This window comes from Nesoenas mayeri, assembly GCF_963082525.1.
Source record: "Nesoenas mayeri genome assembly, chromosome: 1".
NCBI classification, from domain to species: Eukaryota; Metazoa; Chordata; class Aves; order Columbiformes; family Columbidae; genus Nesoenas; species Nesoenas mayeri.
This window is the reverse complement of record NC_137541.1, coordinates 135,096,570-135,116,590: the sequence shown is the minus strand read 5'-3', so window position 1 is coordinate 135,116,590 and position 20,021 is coordinate 135,096,570. Positions and strand designations below refer to the sequence as shown.

Genomic DNA, 20,021 nt, shown 5'->3' with positions numbered 1-20,021 from the left:
CCTTGCTAGTGCACCCCAGCATCTTGGTGGTTTTGTTTGCTGTGGCACCACACTGTTCACTCATATTGAGCTTACTGTTTACCAGGCCCACCCCCCAGGTCTCTTTTCACAGAATTTCCTTCTGTAGTCATTGGAGAGGCTTGTACTAGTGGTTCATCCTATTCCTACTGACCTTAAAAATTATGTTAAAATGATATGAACCTCTGGAGCTGAATTATTTCTTCATCTACTTACAAACAAACCTGTATGTGTAGGTTAGACAGCTGGACAGAGATCTGTTTAAGACCTCATTTCAGAAGAATGTATTGAGAAAGGGTTGTTCAGGAGAAGAAAAAAAAGTATACTGCTACTAAATCTTGAATCTTGTTACACTTAAACTCATTCTTGTGCTCACTTATTCACTGATAATACAAGTCTTGAGTGTAAATATGTAGTCTTGAGTTTAAGTGGGTAAAGGAAAAAAATACGATTGTTTTGTTCAGTCAAGAGTTTACAGATGCATTTTATTATGAAAATAAACTTTATATTGTACTACAGTGCAGTCAGAATGGAAGGTCCAGAGCTCTCCTGCTTGTTATTGAAACAGCCATAAGGAGGCTCTAAAAGCATTAAGTCCATTGGGACTGCTTTGGGGCAAATTTTTTAACTACTCAGCAGTTTTCTAAAGAAAGGACTAGAAGAAAACCAAATATTCCATAGAGAAGCTCAGAGAAAGCTTTCATTACTTATGTGGTATGTGTGGCCACCTATTTTAGAGAGGATTGTCATTTGGCTTTGAACGTTCAAATGTTCACTTGTTTGTTATTTTACAATATTTTTGCAAAGGGACGAAGACTGCTTAATGTTTTGAGCTACAAGTTGAATAAAGGTGTGTGTACCTATGTGTGTCTGTATTATATGTATAAATATATATTAATGTCTGTGTGTAAATATAATCACTTCAGTAAAGTTTTCTCACATTGTAAGTCTTTTCTGTATAGAGGCTCTCTTATGGCGTTCTTGTTTGACTTTTCCCCAAATGTGATATGCTTTATTGACTAAACTCCACTAAATTAATTTTAATTTCAAAACTTTAATATCAATACATAGGCACTGCATTGTAGTTTTGCTTATCTGATAAATAAAACTGTAATTCCCTTATTGAAGCTACTGACTCAGAGTAGTGCTCTCACATTACTTTTTATGAATAAAAATTAAATATTTTTTCCCCCTATGTATCCCTTGCATAGTTGCCACTGCTGTTAATCCCTGATTTCAAAACCAATTCATAAAACTGTTAAAATACATTAAATCTATCTCAGTCTTGTTTTTTTTTTTCTAATGATTCTGCCTCTCTCTGCTGCATTTCTAGGGACTGGTTTTTAGGTTATGACACTAAAATGATCACAAATCATGTGGATTTTTCCTGACCACCAGCATTTAGCAATGATTCAGTGTACATTGCTGAGGAGAGGCAGATGACAGAGAAGAAGCAAGAGGCTGGATATTTTAGTGTTAAACAACATGTGTGGTTGATGAGAGCTAGGACTTTGGAGATGAAGATAGTTCAGTGTAATTCTTCTGTATACAGTACTTCACAACCTTTTAGCTGGAAACCAAATAATAGCAAATTTACTTGGATATCCATGCTATCATGTAGATGAACCACTGATTGATATCTGTAAATAAAGCATTACAATAGAGAGCAATAAACTGATTTAAAGAAAGGCATCAGTTGGTTTGCCACAGGGATCTTTTTATTTGGGTTGTGTCTTGTTTAACATCTTCGTTAATAATCTGAACGAGTGGGTAAACTGCATGCTAATTAAATTCACAGATGATACTAAGCGGGGAGGTGTTGCAAACATAGGGTGGCCAGATTTTCCAAGTGAAAATCTGGACCACCTGTCATGGCAGGCACAGAGAGGAAGGTTTTTAGCAGGGATGTGGGAGGGGGGTGTGCACAGAAGGACTTGACAGCTTGTGGGAGGGGAAGAAAAACTGCCCACTCCACCCCCTCCTTAAGCAAGCACACCCTCCCTTCTCCAGCATCCTCTGGCTTGGATCCATTGTATTTATACTCTGTTGTTCTTGGGTCATGAAAAATTTACTAGATACCTATTAGCTGAAAAACGAAACCTCTTAATCAGGGGTAGATGTGAAAGACTGAGAGGAGGAAGCAGTAGCGAACTCCAAGCAAATCATCTCAGTAAGCTTATCTTCCAGCTACTGAAAATTTGGATAAGTATTTTTCTTTTAAGATGAAGACTAGAAGCTGACCCTCCCATATTGTTCTGATTTATATCATTCTGACAAACGTGCATTTAGGTATTTAATATAGAAACTGTAACGGCAAAAGGGCACTCTGAATCCTTAGAGCAGGGGTGTCAAACTCATTTTCACTGGTGGCCCCTGGTGGAAATGAATTTGACACCCCTGCTGTAGCCTGTTGTTTAATAGCTGACCTTGCATAAGTGGTTGTGGGCCAACAAGAATGTAGTTCATGTTGCAAGACACTGAGTTTTGAGTGGAAATTTTCTTCCTACCTCTTTTTCCTGCTTATTTATGATAGAGAAGCTACCCTTGTGGCTCCTCTTCTAGCCCAGCCTGTTCTTTCTTGTGCTTTCTTCATTATTTACTAAGTACCTGTTGTGTTTTTATAATTTCTTTTCACTTAACATTGCTTGGGAAACAGAAGTGATAGATTTATGATTTTCATTTCTGTCCTCCCAGGATTCTGAATAACAGGTTTGAAAAAACTTTAATTTTGGCAGTTCATGGTCATGAATAACAATATATACTTTGTGCGGAACCTACATTTAGCGTTCTGGAGATGATGTAGCATTGATCAAGGGGAAATATCAACATTGTATGTTTAATGAGGCAACCAGTTTTAAAGGAGTGACACTACTCTTTCTGCCTTTTACTTTAGGTTCAGAATTCAGAATTTTTAACTGTCCTTGACTGAGAATGTTAGTTGCTGCTTTTTATTTTTTTCTCTTTTTCCCCTCATCTTACTAATGATGTATTGGATAGCCTGTGGCCCTTGCTGTCTTGGGGAAACCTGAAGGACTCTAGTTTTTGGTAGTCACAAAGTCTGGCTCTATTTACATATGTAGGTGTAGCTGTGTAAAAGTTAATTTACGAGAGAGAGAGAGAGAGAGGGTTTGGAGTCTGGCAAAACAACCTGCTTTCTAATTTTCTCAGTATTGTGCATTTTTCTTGGAATTCTGTTTATACAACATCCTTGCTCTCTGCAAGTTCAATGGCAACAATGCCAAAAATCATGTAGTTCAGTATTCTGTGTAGATGTTTGTTATGTATTTAGCTGTAATCCAGTTCTGTATTTGTTACCTCAAACAATAGATGGTTCAAAGTGTAATGGCCATGTGACAAATGATGAGCATGTCATGCTGCCTTCCTGAAGCTTTTTATTCTTGGCTTTTGTTTCCTAGGCATCTTTCCCTGGCAGTGTTATGCAAATTAACCAATTAATGACAGACAAAATGGCCTTCCTGCATCGCCATGTTTGTAATAAGAAGGGCAATGGTGAAAGTCACGTACCTATTCAGCATGCTCTGTAGGCCACTGCGAGGGCATGATTAGCCTGACTGTGGAAGACAATTGCAGAGGCATCTGCTCGGTTAATTTTGAGAGAAAATTTACCAGATGGAGGCTGAAGATTTAAGTGATTAGAAGGTAGTAGATTGGAATACAAATTGGATTAAAAGAAATTAGATTGATATAAATCGAATTGAGTCACAACAGTTTGTGTTGTTTGTACCAAGGGGCAATGGATTATGGGAGAAGCAGATGCTCCAATGAGATAGGAATTAATGTGGCTTTGACGGTCCATCTGGGAAGGCCTGAATATCGAGTACATCCCTAATCTCTCTCTCCATTTATCAATGCCATAATGTTAATTAGTACTTCATTCATTAAGTTACTTACAGTGGAAAAAATCTCACCCCTCGCCCCTCTCTGCTTGAGGATTTGTTACTGTGCCAAGAAATGGAAATCTCTCTTTAGCTGAGCTTGTTACAGTTGACTGTTATGCTAGGCCTGTGTCATTTTCCTCAAGCTTGCTGTTGTTTTTGGAGTAAATGAAATTTATTGGGTTTTATTTTGTAATAAACTTCTCTTGTTAAATTGAAGAGCATAGTTTTTGAAGTCTTGTCTTGATCTCTATAGCACACCAATTCCTAGCTACTAGAAATAAGCCTCTTTTTCACAGTCTTAATAAAGTACTATATATTTTACTTAGCTATATAGCATTTTATTTTATAACCAAGATTAGCCATGACATTAATGGGTGGATCTTTGGGAGAAAAAACAAAAAAATTTGCAAGTGTGTTTGTATGTGTGTGTAAGATCTCTGTTAGAAGTGTGGAAGAAATGTGCTGTATCTGAAACATCTGATGTAGGGCTTTTCTTCAGGTCTCCAAAACTGGCTGATGACAGAACTTTTGACTTTTAAGCGTATTTCTCTTAGCTGAGCTGTATTCTTGAGGATAATTTTTAAACTTTGAAAAGTGACATGAAATCATAACTTGAGGGGTTTTTTCCATTAGATAGGGAAAACTGCAAAAGGAAAAAAAAACCCCATAAAATAGTTAACAAATACACCAGCATTGTGAAGGTACTGAGTTGAATTACTTTTCTAGCCAGAATCTTCTGGAAATAAAAGCGAGATTATAAATTAGAAGTGTGCATATTAAAAATACAGAAGATAGGACTTTTCTCTCTTTCATCCCTCAAGTACACACAGAGGTATGTTGCAGTAAGATCGTATCAAGATATTAATAGAGTGCAAACACTGGCAAATGTTGATCTTCATGCGAGCATCTTTGTAGTGACAAACTGTAATTTTTCTTTATATTTTTTTCACAAATATTTAATTTTTTTTCCCAGATGGCAAGGAAGCTTTGATTCCACTTCACATAGAAAGTTAACTGCAGCTACAGTCCTTCAATTATTGATCAGAAAAGCAGTAGGTATAAAAGCATATTGCTTCTGATGGAACATTAAATGTCGAAAGTACCTACGAGAATATCTGATATTATACTAATCTGTCCTGGTAGAAATAGGTTCACCACAAAGTAGTTTTGCATAAGAAAGTATTATTTTATAATGTTTGAGATTTTTGCCTGTTAAAAATAAATAAATAAAACCCCAAACCTGTCTCCTGAAAAATTTATGACTTTCAGCTGTAAACAAAGAATACAGTAGGTATGGGTGAGCAAGTGGTTGGAAGGGAACATAGCTGGGACAGCTGACTCAAATTGATCAAAGGGATATTCTGTGCCATATGACATAATGCTCAGCAATAAAAACTCATGGAAAGGAAGATAAAGGGGGGGCATTTGTGGTTATGACATTTGTATTCTCAAGCAACAGTTACCCATGCTGAGGCCCTCTGCTTGACAGGAGGTGACTGGGCATCTGCTTGCTGGTGGGAAGTAGTGAATAAATTCCCCTTTTTTTGCTTTGCTTGTATGAACAGCTTTCCCCATTTCAACCTCCTCCTCCCCCCCATTTTAGCTGCTGTTATCTCAATCCATGAGTCTCTTGCCTGCCTTCTGCTTGCTCCTCATCCCATGGGAGAGGGTAGTGAGTGAGTGGCTGGGTGGGTGTTTGGCTGTCAACTGTGATCAACCCACTGCTGTTTAAAGATGGAATTTTATTTCATTAGTTTGTGTAGATGGGATTCATTATGTTTACTGAAGACAGTGATTTAAAAGTGAAAGATTATAACCTGAGATGGTGGAATCTACTTCCTCTTTATTTTCTGTTTGCTACCTCTACTGTTATTTTCACAAATTTACTTGTTTACAGTAAACAATTTGAGAACTGCCTAGGAGTGAGTTTGTTTCACCTGCTGTGGTACCAGCCCCTCTTAGTCCTGCGCCTTTGCATAGTGTGGTTTGCTCTAGAACAACATGGATTAACTAAATTATATGCTGACGAGAAGCTTTTAGCAGGTTTTGTTGCAGCGGTACCCTTGCCATTCCACAGCTCTGAGACGTGGTTGTTTATCAAATACCTATTCCATAAATAGAATCAACAGGGCTCCCTATAAAGATAAGGTAGAAAACAGACATTTCCGAGTTGATGTCTTCAACTTTACTGTTTCAGAAAATCTCATTCTTTTTAATGTATAAAGAGTAAAATAATGCTGCAGAAAGATACAGTGAAATACATATCCCTTGAAAAGTAAGATTCTTCCTAGCTGGGACTGTCACTAGCACTAGCAGGGTTACGTATGTATGGTTGGGTCAGAAATGGCTCCAAGAAAACACCTCACTGGACTGGTGCCTGCTATCTGAAGTACTAAAAGAGACTCTGTGCCAGTACTAGAAGTACTATATGCCAGTAAAATATTTATTTTTAAAAACTTCAAAAAAACCCCAAACACCAAACTTCTAAATATGTAAAGAGGAAAATGCATGCCATAACGCATCAGTATAAAAATTGTGGTGATCTTTTGTGTTTGGGATAGAAGGTGTTTTATAAACATGACTTATAGGTAGAAATAGCATGTGACTGAATTTTAAATAAAAGTTGTTTATTTTCAAACATCAGGTGTCTGAATGAGTCTTTAAAATGCAAACTAGCAAAAGGTGAAATGAAAGGGAATTTGCAGATGTCTCCCTACATCTTTTATTGCCTGTACTTAACTGATTCTTTTATATTGACGTATGTAGCAGAGATATAGTTGTGAGGAAGTTTACATTGATTCCAAAAGTATTCCACTTTTGAACATCTGAATGTGTATTTACTTAACATGAGCTTAGAAAAAGTAGGATTTGAAGCTTTCTTTGTAGAGCTTGATCTATATTTTCATCCTTGTATTTTTGGAAAAGCTTTTCTATATCTAGTTGACATTTCCAAAGAGAAACTATTTGACAAATGGCCAAGCTATAATCTGTAGATCTCTAAACTAGAAGATTACAATGAGCTTTTGATACCCATCACATTACTTTCAATTTTATTTTGAGCTTTCCTGCTGAATTAGTATTGATTGGCTGATAGTTACTTAGAACTCTACAAAAGCTTATTATAGGACGTTTGAGTCAAGTTTAAATAAAGTATTGATGTTGTCTACATGGAATTCCCCAGACATCCACAACGGGTGTTATTCAGAGGAACAGGGTGAGGGGTCTTTCTGGCCAGTGTCAGCAGTGAACACGGTGGCTGCAGGGTGTAATTTAGAGAACCCAAGTAAGATGGCTCCTGTGCTTACAGCAGGAATCACCCACCTTCCTCAAAATAATATTTCTGTACTGCCTCAGATGTGTGAAATTATATAGATTGCTGTCACTGTTTTCTAATGTTCTTTTTGTAATATTTAGAATCATAGACCTGATTTCCATGGTATGCAAAATGTGTAAATGCTTTCATCTGCTGAATTTAGTAGGATTTTTCTAGATTGCACTATGTGAGGATAGCTGCTTTGAAATCCGAGTGGACCAACCTGTGTTGCTTCTGATTTGCAAAACTCTGACTACCCTAACTACCTTTAGGTATGTCTGTCTATTTGCCACATGAGGGGTTTTGGCTAGCTGTTGAGGTATCAAACTCTTTTTTTCAGGTTTTGGAGTATTGGATTGTTAGTGGCACCAGAGGGTTTTTCATGAGTGTGAAGATGAAAGAAGAGATAAGAAAGTAAATTTCCCTGGCTGAAGTAGCTCTATCTGCAGTCTACTGTAAAAGTTAGGCTGTCAGAACTGTCAAGCTCACCTAAAAATATTGTCAAAATTTATATTACAGTTGTGTTGTGGAGTAAAGATGGATTATTAATCAGAACGAAAACACAGGCAAGATTCATAATTGTTTCTAATGGCACAACACTGTGAAAATGTTGAGTTGCATATGAAAATACTTATATGACAGTTAAAGGTTGGTAACTTAGAGATTATTTGAAGACACTTTTTGAAAGCAAGTTGAAAGTTGTTAATTGGAGAACCACCTTCTTTATGGTTTTTTTTGGAAGTTCTCTACCAGTTTACTTACAAAATCTGATTACACAGATTGTGCCAATTGTATCCTAATATGATAGCTATTTGACTTATGATTCTTGGAGGGATCTGGACTAGACTGTAATTTGAAAGCTTTTTTTGTAGTTGCCATTTCAGTTTAATACTGTTGAAATAGATGTATTTTCATGTTTACTCACTTTTAAAGATTTTAAATAATTTATTTTTTTAATAATGTCTTAGATGGTCATTATCATCTATGAATAGAAAGTTTTAGACTTTGGAGAGCCTGTGGTAAAAGTATAAAGTTTACTTATTTCTAATTAGCCATTATTTTTTACACTGGTATGTGGGAAGACAAAAAGCTTCCGTTTGACTCAGAAGAAGCCGTTGTTAGTTCCCCAGTGCTATGATAGTAATATGCTAAATATATTATGAGTTATTTTGCTGTTTATAAACAATGTCTGTTGATTTTCCTTCCATCCTTGACCTGGAACAGAGCTAAAAGATGTTTGGTAGTGTTGGGCATACACTTAAGCTTTGCTTTGCTAAATTCCAGAGTGGTTTTGAAAGGCTCCCAAGGGAAGAGCTGTTGTGCTTGAGCACTACTGGATGAAAAGAGAGAAAAAAACCTCTTGCTCTCTGTTTGATGCTTTTGGTACATGCTGTGTATATATCATAGAATGATTTGGATTAGAAGGGACCTCTGAACATCATCTGGCTCATATATGTGTGTGTGTACATTGTATGTGTGTAGATATTATATAAATATAGACATGGTAGGTATTTACACATGGCAGATAAATACAAAGACATATACACAGAAACTTTTTATTTTTTCTGCTTTTCATACCTGGAAGAGTTCCTTTTCTCTCCCTATTAATTGCAATTTTAAGTGATTTTTATCGTCTCATTGTTCAGTCAGTGAATGTTAATGAAACCCATACTTGAATTGGAACAACTGTTTCCAAAGCCAGATCTTTTATTTTTTGAGGAAGAAAACCTCTAAGTAAGGGTGGTTTGGGTTTGTTGTGGGTTTTTTTGGTAGGGTTTTCTTTTTTGGAGTGCAAAGGGGGTTAACGTGTTATGAAGTATTATTAAGTAGTTTCCTGTTATCTGCTTCCAGTAAGCATAGCTATTGTGCATGTTTCACTTCTTGACTGAACTCTAAACGATACTGCTTTGCAACAAACAAATCAATGTAAATTTCTCATTGAAGTTGTGACTTGTATTTATAACATTGCTTTTTAACCTGGAAAAAAATGATTCAGTTGTCTGTTAATCTATATACCAGCTTTCAGGGTTATCATGCCGTTACCCCTCTCATAAATGTACCCCTAACATGCTGTATTCCACCACAAGCAGTGTGTGGAAATGCAACAATTTGTGAGGAATGGAAAGACTGAAAAAAAAAATAAATTACAAAGCAAAGAGAGCACATGCATTGAGATGTAAGGTGAAATAATGTAACTCACCTATTTGCAACACAAACAGTATTAACGTACTTCTGAGAAGTGCTGAATGAAAAGGGAGATGGATTTTTGTTATTTTATATTATGTGAGAAATGATCCATTAGCAATCTTGTTAATCTAAATGCAATTTACATTATTAAAAACAGCATAGAACTGTTCTGCTCTGTGCTAGTTATTCTGATTTTTGGCCTGTAATGCAGATCAGGGTAATTGTTATTATTCCCTCTGCCCCAGAATTGAAGTGTGACACTTGTATGTTTGTGTGTGAGGAGAAAAAAATTGAGGGGGAAAAAAAAAGTGGATTAGAATATATTTCCATTTAGTCTTTATGGCAATTTTGGAATGCTTGCATTGAAATAACTTCATACAGGAATAGAATGCTTATACTGTGGCACTGGATTATTGTGGGGAAAAAGATAATTTTATGTTTGCAGTGTTTCTTTGCAATTAAAGTTAATTACACCTTGCTTAGCAAAGTCACAGATTTATACAAGAGAAACGTAATGGAATCAGCCTTCCAATAAGATTTGGTCAAATCTTTTTAATGACTGTTATTGATCTCTCTTGTCAGTGTTGCCTGCTATCCCTTCTTGGCAGATGTGCATTATAGGAAAGGTGGCTTATCTGCAGATACATGTCCTGGGGAAGTTAGGATGTGTTGCTTAATGGATTAACTTTACTTGAGGAAAAGCTTTCAGTGGACCTTGTGATAGCTGGCACGGCTTTGAACAAAAACCTTACTTTGGAAACAGTCGTATCACTGGAGTCTCTTCCCATCTGCTAAATCTCAGGGGAGGGGGAGAGACTGTAAAGCATACATTTTCGAAATGTAATCTTTACCATGTCACTTCGCCTAGAGGAATGCATCTAGGATAATCAGCCTGATGCCAGTGCATCAGTCTGTACTCCAGTCGAGTCTTCTCATTATCTTGAATTTTTTATACATTATCTTTTCTTCGAACTAGGATGTGACAGACTGGATCTCTATTTGAGATCTCTGCTTGCTTTCATTCAGTTCTGTGGTTAAAAGGGTAGTGAAAGCAACATACTTATTCATTATATCTAACAGATATGTGTAATAAGTGTTTCTGATAAGTACTTCCTAAGTGGAACAAGACATATGAAGAAGCAGGAAAATGAACAGTAACTGTGACTGTCTTTCAATAGATTTAACTAAGTAGCTGCAGGAGTGTCTTTTTTCAAACTTATTGTTATCTCGTTCAGAAGTCTTAGAGTCTGCATAAGGGTAGAAGAACCTAAACCTGGCCACAAAGCCAGAAAAGATTGTGCAGACTGTTGTAACTAATCATCTTGTCTTTAAAGCACATTATTCTTGTGATTTTTCATACCTTAATTTCTGATTTTTTTTCTTTCTCGTTTTGTGCCGCGAAAATAACTCAAGATTCTAGTATAAAAGAAGTTTTTTTGGCGTTAGAATATACCTTTGGAACTGCCCTCTAAGTAAAATCAAATATATTCAGGCCTTTTCTTTCCTTCATCTATTACTTCCTGTTGCAGGAGATTTTTTTTTTCCCTATTACAGCTTTGCTCATTCTTTTCCTGATAAAGAGGCATTTTGCTTTGTCTGAGCGAGAATGTGTTGTTAGCAAAACTCTCATAAGGAATGCATTCAAAATTCTATCAAAAGCATAGAACAAGCTAATAATCTCTCAGACATAATATTGATTGCTTTCACTTGCAGCAGGCATAAGCTTTGAAATGTCAGTATGACTTTTTTGGTTGATGTTTCTTTATTATACTACTGTTTTATAGTAAAGCATGTATTATGAACTTGTCTTTCAAGTTCGGTTATCTTTCAGGCATTGCTTTTTTTTTTTTTCCTGAACTAAATATATAATACACCTGTTAAGCATGACCTTTCAGAACTATTGAACTGAAAATGTTTCAAATGGGATGTATTCCTTTGTGTAGTACCTCGTGTTTTAAACTTCTCTTTGCATACCAATAAAATGAGAACAGTAGAGGGGACAGAATAGTAGGTGGCAGCTTTGTACTAGGGATGATGTCTGGTATGTGTAGTGTTAAATGGCTATTAGTCCTGTTATTGAAAATCTGGTCCTGTTTTGTGTGTGTGTAGTAGTGTGGTTTTGTTTGTTGTGGGGGTTTTTTGTTTTGTTTTCTTTAATCCAAGTATATTAAAACCACGTCTTTGGAATATTAAAGAAATTAAAATGTGAGCCTTCAGAAAGAGTATAAAAGGAGTAGTAGCCTTAGAGATCAACTTAGGAAGAGCTTTTCTGTAGAAAGTAGGAAAAAGATGGAAAAGAGGTGAAAAGATGAAAATAAACGGTATATCAGACAGCTGAATCACTGGTGGAAAGCAGTAACAGTCAGAAAAGTCAGAAAGGAAGAGAGAGTACTGAGGAGGTCCTTAAAGACAATTCGGAGATCTGAATTATGAAATACTTTTTTTTTTTTTAGGGTTATTTGGCTATAGGATCAACCAAGCTAAGTTGAAAATAATAGGTGTTCTGCCAGTAGTGCAGCTGTAACTATGTGGTACATTGGAATCTCTGAGGAAACTTACAAGGAAGTCAGACCATATTACAACAAGCCCATGAGATTTGTTGGTAATAATGAGACAGTCTGACTCACAACACTGATGGTACTGAACTGGTCAAAATGAATGAATGACTGTCATCTTTTACACTTTCCAAAAGACTAGTCTTGAACATGATTCTCAGGGAATGTCTTGTCCCACACATCTGGATTGAATTACAGCCAGGGAAATGGAAGATCAGAGTGTCTTTAGACACATTAAGTACAATATACAGTCCAGATTTTTTTCTCCTTTTGTCAGCTTTGCTCACTTTTTACTTTCTTTCACTACTTTGGGAAGTATGTAAGTATACAAATTCATAAGACAGGAAGGGGAGTATAAGAGTAGGTGGTGAATATATTTCAATGCATGTGCTGCATCTGGACATCCAAATAACTGGAGCTTCCTCTTGCCTTTTTGTGGCAAAGTGTTTCCTCCAGCAGCTCCTGCTGGCTTGGCTTTAGTATGAAACAGGAGTTCACCTGTTTAGTGTCATGACCTCTATAGACATTAGCAATGACTGATGCAGAAATTATTCACATGAAGGTAAATATGAATGCAAGAGTGCTCATTACCTGTGAAGCGACAGTTTATCACAAATCTATAAAGTCAGAAATTATTATTAGGAGAACTACAGCATTTCCCATCAGTCAACATTTATCAGGTCAGCAATTATCAGTAGCGAGCAGGCTTTGGTATCTGAAAATTAAAATTGTTTGTCAGAGTGTCAAAACATTGCCTTGCAAGTTGAGAACTTGATGTTCACTTTAAGATAAAGGTGACTTTATTCACAAGTAAACATGCAACAGAGTAGCATTAATGCATAGTGAACAATTTGATACAGGATTTCATGATCTATATTTTAGTTTTCATTAAGTGTAGACTGTAAATTCTGTTTTACCAGAGGAATTTCAGATACATTCTTTATGAAATATGGAAAGATTCTACATTTATGTAGAAGTGGTAGTATATACTGGTAGAAGCAAAAATGAAATAATAATTATAAAAGCTAGACTTTGCTGATTCAATATTTTACTCTTTATTTACTCCAAGCAGTGACTGGAAAATTTCATGGAGCTTTTCACTGAAATAAATGTTACTATTGGCTAAGTACCTTTGAACATGATTTTATTTTTTTTAATAGTTTTATAATCTTTTAAGTCAGAGCTGGCTTGTGAATTTAATAAAAGCAAACAGGTGAAGGTGAAGAGTAGCAAAAAATTAGCAATATTATCTGACTTTGTTGTTTACCTGGGAAGAAACCAGTGAAAGTGTCTTAATCTGTTAACGTGAAAACATAGCATGTGGGGAAAAGCAGTGCATTAATAGTGTTCCATCATTTGTCTCCTGCTACTTAGCAGTAGTTCTGATTTCCCCACAGATGACTACCAAACCTATGGATTCCCTTAGGTTACAAATGTAATAATCCTGAGTACCCTCACTCATGTTAGGTTTTCTATCTCTGGTAGTATCCACTGTGTACTATGACATTTATATCAGTTCACCTCTGTCCCAAAGCCATATTTTCTGAAAGAGTCTGAAATTTTTCTACTCATCAATTTCTAATCAGAAGATACCTGAAGCTATGCTACAGATGCCACTTCCTTCCTTCTTTGCCTCCTCATAAAAAAGCTTTTTGAAGGAGATAATATTGAGCTGTCTAGTAAAGTAATGTAAACAGGTATGGTGGTTTGGCTATAGCGTGGTCTCAGCAGAAATTTATCAGGAACTTCAACACCATTATGGCAGAATGATATTTATTTATTTATTTGTTTCCACCACACGACTCTGCCCCATGCTATTATATTGAACTACTGTTGAAATCCAAAGACTATGAGATTTTTTTGTACCTACACCACATGCAGAAAACCATCCTCATCCGTCTTTTTCTAGCTTAGGTTCTTAAACACAAAACTAGGAATCACACATATATTGCTGGAGCGTGTGATTAGCAGTGTTCCAGATGACACTGAGATTATGTTGAATGAATTCTGTGTTTATTTTCTGTGCTTTGTGTGTGTGTGTTTTGCCTGATAATATACCCTCAAGATGGAATGTCGCTATATTTAATTATTTTATAATTTCATTTGTTGTTCTTTTTTCCTTTTTTTTTTGTTTGAGTGTAGAGAGGTAAGTTGAAAACAGGTGGCTTATGTCCTGTCTTTTGTTGGAGTAATCTCAGTAACTTCTTGTTTAATGCTGCAATATGAACATTAATATTAAAGGTAGAATACCATAGACTTGCACATTATCTTCTTTGGGGTATGTTTTGAGTTTTTTAGTTTTGATTAGTGGTTTTAAGCAAAAAGTAATAAGCAAAAAGGTGAGCCTAAAACTTTCTCTGTGAATTAGTTGGTGAGGTGTATATGAAACTAATCGCAAGATGTGTAATAACCGGTCTTCTGCAACAGCTGTGTGAACATTGATGTACAGTAAGCATTGGGGCACTCTAAGTATGTATTCAAGTAAGGGTCATTGCTCTCCTTTTTGTAGGTGTGGCTTCCTGGCAGCTTTCAGTTAGCCATGATATTGTAGGAGTTTTTTACAAAGCCAAGGTTTTGCCCAACAGCATGTAACACCTAATTTGAAGTCATTGTAGTCCATCATAGTAATGACTACTTAGGGACTCTTAAACTCAGGGGTTATTCACATGCTCTGTGCATACATGAGATATTCCTAGATTGGAAATCCTTAAGGGAAAAGTGGAGAAGGAAATTGCATGTCTAGTCCAGGATACATCACCAGCTGCCTGCTTCAGTGCAACCACATGTCATCTTGAGTAGACTGTGGTTCCATCTCACCCTTTAGTAGAAGTATCATCTTCTGCCCAGTTAGCTCATGGCATTAATGATTTTTCTGCTCTTTCTAAATTAGGTTGCATTTGTAAGAGTACTGGGAGGTGTGGGGAGGGTAGAGGAGCCACAGTGGAAGAATCAAAACTCCACCAGGAAAACACCATTTGGGGCTGTCACTTTCTGGCATGTCAACAGTGGTTGTGTCTGCCAGAAGAGAGGCAATGGAGTTGTTCTTTCTAAATCGGAGTATCCTTCTGGAATAGCTGTAGGTGCTCCATTCAGTTTTTGAAGGAGGGAGTCTGCTGTGCTCCAGGATAGATTTCTTGTGTGTGTTTTTTCTTCCCCCCTCTTAAGTGCATGTTGAAGGAAATAACTTGCAGCAGGAGATAGCTGAAGGTATACCCAGGCATAGCAGGAATGCCTGGTATGAGCCCCCCTCAAAACACAACTTGAGCCTTTTCGTTGCTGATTGGCATGGTCTCTGCTGCCCACATCTCAACTCTTTTTTTGAGCACATATTGCTTAATTAGGTAAAGTGAGGTAAACATTAGTGATAACTTTGCTATTGTCATAATAGAACCTGCTAGCCACTGAAAGAGTCTGTATGTGCGGCAGTGATGTAACACCTTGTTGGTATGGCAAGCCTCAGTTTAATGACCTGAGTGTTAGTAAAACAGAAATCCAAAGGTGGATTCCCTCTGTAGAATGGGTCCTTGTTCCTTTCCTCATAACTTTTGGAGTAAATAAGGCATTGACAATATTTCAAAATATGTAGTGCCTAGATTCTGTGATTCTGTGGGACTTTATCCAGGGTGGTGGACCCAGCACCAATCTCTTCCACATACCTTACTTCTATAGGGTGTCCCCTTTGCCAGCACTGCTCTTCCTTATTTCAGGACTTGAGTGACAGGATAAGACTTCATTGGAGAAGGTGGAGGACAGTGTTCAGGTTCCCACTGCCCAGGGCAGGGAAGCAGCAGAAGGCAGCTGAATGTAAAGGACACACAGAAGGGCAGCAGAACAGTGTGTGAAAGTGGCCGCACAGAAGAGTACATGGCAAGGCACAAAGTTGCTATTGTAGAGGGCACAAAACTATTATTTCAGAAACTTCAGTATTATCCGTACCTAGTTGTTCTGATAATTGTGAAGGCTTAATGATGGCATATTCGTCATCAGTATTGTAAAGTGAAAAATAGTATTCTGAAGGGCAATTGAAAGAAGAAGGTATTTTGGGTTATATTACTTTACAGTGATAGAGGGATTCATATCGCTACTTAATCCTTAGAACTGAAAAAAAATTAGTGGAAAACCTGTAACCATGTCCTTTCCAATGTATACTGCACTCAGACTGAGCCCCTGGAGTGCACTCAGGGATAATCCAGGGTTCCAGACTCCTGGTAGGTTGTGCTGTGTAGAAATGCTGGAGCTCTCAGTAACCATATAACCAGGATTGTAATGTAGCATTGACAGGAATTTAGGGATATTGCAAATAAGTTAGAAAGTACATTTGCAAATAAAAGATTATGGACACCAAAATGCAATGTGAAGGAAATGATGAATGCAGAGAGAAGATAAACTAAAACAGACAAATAAAGACTTCGCAGAGACACTAGTGTATGCAGTGCACTTTCTGATGCATGTGTGCCTCTATTGTACTTGTGTGTGTGTATGTGTGAATGTGACCACAATCCGCTGAACATTTCTGAAGTGCAGTTGACGTTTGAGATTTCCCAATAGAAAATAGAGCTCATGAATGACTTCTGACACTTCAAACAGTTGAAGTTGCCAACTGTTGTACTACAAATTTTTGAAGAAATAAATACTTTTCAGGTTTCAGTTGTGGTTTGGTGTTTATTTTGGTTTGTGGTTTTTTTGTTTGTTTGTTTGTGTGTTTTTGGTGTGGGTTTGTGTTTGTTTGTTTGTTTGTTTTTTCCTTCTGTTTCCATACCTGGGCTGTTTCTAGAAAAGAGATACAAAGTATACATATAAAATACAAAGAACTGTTAATCAATGTAAGACAGTGCTTGTGGATGTCCATCTATTGAGTCTGGTGGATGAAAGGATGGCAGAGCAGTAGCCCTAAGGGGAATCTGGAAGCACACAGATATCTAGAAGCAATTGTAAATAGAAAGATTACTGGAACAAGGGAAAGATTTTGTAAAGTATTTATGGATGACAGATCCTTCTTTAAGCCTAGTCTGGTTTCGATAATCAGAAGTGTATATCTGTAGTCCAAATCAGGTGTTTAGCTTTGAAAGTCTCTGATACAGTTTCTGATATCAGGCAAAACAATATCAGATGTGTACAAGTTTTCATATTTTCTTCTATTTGACAATTTTTGTGGCATTGAAAGAGTAAGTGATGAGAACTCTTTATGAAGCCTGAAGTTAAAATATGTTGTTCTTTTCTCCCTCTTTCCTTTTTCTCTAGGATCCCGTCTTCGCCAGGAGGACTTTCCACCACGAATTGTTGAGCATCCTTCAGATGTGATAGTCTCCAAAGGAGAGCCAACAACTCTAAACTGTAAAGCTGAAGGACGGCCAACTCCTACTATTGAGTGGTACAAGGATGGAGAGCGAGTGGAAACGGACAAGGATGATCCGCGCTCCCACCGCATGCTGCTGCCCAGCGGATCTTTATTTTTCTTACGTATTGTGCATGGACGCAGGAGTAAACCTGATGAAGGAAGTTACGTTTGTGTAGCAAGGAACTATCTTGGAGAAGCTGTGAGTCGGAATGCATCTCTGGAAGTGGCATGTGAGTAGTTTTATGTAATTAATGTTTTGTAAAGCTTTATAGTTGCTTTTATGTTGTCGTCCATCACTTGCACGCAGTCAGTAGTCTAGGAGATAACAAATGTAAATAGCTATGGCATTCTGTCATTAGCTATAGCTCTTAGTCAATGCATTTCTACATGCATTTATACAGTAGCAGTGACCATACGGAATACATGATTTATACTGAAGTAAGGTTCTAGCCGGTGTGTAATCATGATTGGCACAAACATGGACAAAGGCTAATCTTCCTCTAAAGAATAATCTAATTTTTAAATTATGACTAAAGTTGGTTATACTGAAACTAATGTGGAAAAATACCTGTCATTTAATATAAGGTGCACTGTCTGTTTCTTTTTATCTAGTCATCTGTTACCTCAACAGAAGCAGACAGTTTCTTGGTGACTCATATTCTCTACTGCTGGAAAACTCAATACATGCTACTCTATCACAAACTTGATACGGGTCTCATTCATTATGTGAATGACAAGTGAAATTGTTGACCATTTCTCATATCATCCAGAGCAGTCTTATTCTTTATCGATTGTCTTAACAGAGGAGCCGTCACGGCTCTTTCAGAGACCACCCAAATGCATGATCTGCTTCCAGTAGCGTTAGCAGAAGCGTTCATTATATTCACATAGCAAACAAGCTCATCATACATAAAATACAACATGTTGTATATTAGTTTTTGCTGCTTGGTAATCTTTTCAGAATATCAGCTAAGGGTAACTGTGTATCTTCGCATAAAGGTGTATTGTAGCAGGCTTAAAACTGCTGTTCTTTTGCTGGACTTCACTTTCCCCCCCCCAACACTTCTTCATCTGGCAGTAGTTTCAGTCAAATGTGTTTGAAATAAGGATTTAGCACAAACTTGTATTGCTTAGTTGATAAAGAATGGATTTAAGTACACATTCAGGTATATGTTGGTTTAAAGGGGAGAAAAAAAAAAAACCAAACACGGATGAGAAATCTTTATTCCTGATGCAATCTGCAGAATTGTATAGCCAATGTTATGTGATCTTGAGGCTTCAGTCTTCTCAGAAGTTGCAGAAAATGCAGAAAATTTTGAAATATTTAGATGGTGGTATAGGTCAAGTAGAACAGACTTTTGCACTACTTTTCACTTGTCAAAATCTAGATTCAGAACTGTTTCAAATGAAAAGTGGAAACAATGCTGGCACAAATTCAAGGCATGAGTAAATACATATCTGCCAATAAAGGCATCACAGAAAGTTAGTTGTGTTAGGTATTTAGGAATTGAGAGGACAACCAATTTGAGGAAGGCTGGACTCTAGGTGAGTATGACTCTAGATAAATTTACTGAATTATGTCTGTCTTTGTACATGTGTTTTGTAAACTATCTGAGAAATCCTGTGAGACACTTTGAAATCTTTATTGCAGTCCTGTTGAGACTGACATGTCCTGTCAAAGTTCAGAAGATGCTTCAAGTTATACCTGGAGTCAAATTAAAGTGACTCATTATTTTTAAATTTAAAGGTACTGTGTATTTCATTAGTTTTTACTGATCCTACTTCAGTGACTGCTGACTCCTGTTACAATATCCCCAGTCTCTGGAGTTACTGTTTTAACCACTGTAGCTGGTGGCAGGTCATGCGTGAACTGTGTGTGAGATAGAAGACACCTTTGAAAATAATAGCACTGTGTTTCATTGTCAGAGGTATTTTAGAGCAGGATCATAGAACACAAAACCTGAGATCTGAAACCATAGCCAAAGTTTTTGCAATAGCAACATGCATCTGACACCATATTATTTTACTGTTTTCATAGCTTTGAAATTTAGCTGACTAAATTCCTCAATTAAATGGCAAATTTAATAGCAGGCACTCCTGTTCCACTCCAACATTACTTTGCCTTTTCTTGAGTGATACCATGGCTGTGATTACAGGAAGATGTTAATCAAAGAAAAAAAATGTAAATAATACATACATTTCTTGTTTACTGAATTTTAGAGATTCTGCTGGCTTTATGTTTCCTGGTTTTAAAAACATGTGGCAGTACTCAATGCATATCAAAGGCATCCTTTGGAGAACAGTAGCAAAACTACCCTGTTTCTCTTAGTTTTGAGACCCTTTTTAATATGATTTTTGGTTCTAAATCAAGCTCTTGAGTGACTTTGAGAGAACTTTGAGTTATTTTAAGGCTTTTCACTGTATTACTAACATCACCATTTCTGTGCTGAAGAAGATGGGCAGGTCTGCAGCAGTGGTTTGCCCACTAGGGAAATGAGTTGCTGCTGACAGCCCATTGTCAGCAGCGAGGCCTTGTTCACCTGTTCTCAGCTGCTGCTGAAAACTCTGGAGTTGCCCTTGTGCTGCAGCCCTATCTGTGGGAGCCGGCACAGCCACGTGCGGTTGGGTTTTGTGCTATCTATACTGGTGTTGAAAACTGCTCTTTCCACACTAAGCCAAGCTGCTTTCATCACCAGAAAAACGACGGTTGT

General features: G+C 37.0%; 1 protein-coding gene across 1 annotated transcript in view; it reads left to right on the top strand.

Annotated features, from left to right (window-relative positions):
* ROBO2 (roundabout guidance receptor 2) overlaps positions 1 to 20,021 on the top strand; it is a gene marked incomplete at its 3' end in the record, with an annotated part of 521,961 nt that overhangs the window by 27,696 nt on the left and 474,244 nt on the right. The window contains exon 2 of the mRNA XM_080358539.1: positions 17,214 to 17,540. Coding sequence (XP_080214665.1) covers positions 17,214 to 17,540 — 327 coding nt within the window. The remainder of the gene's footprint in view (positions 1 to 17,213; positions 17,541 to 20,021) is intronic.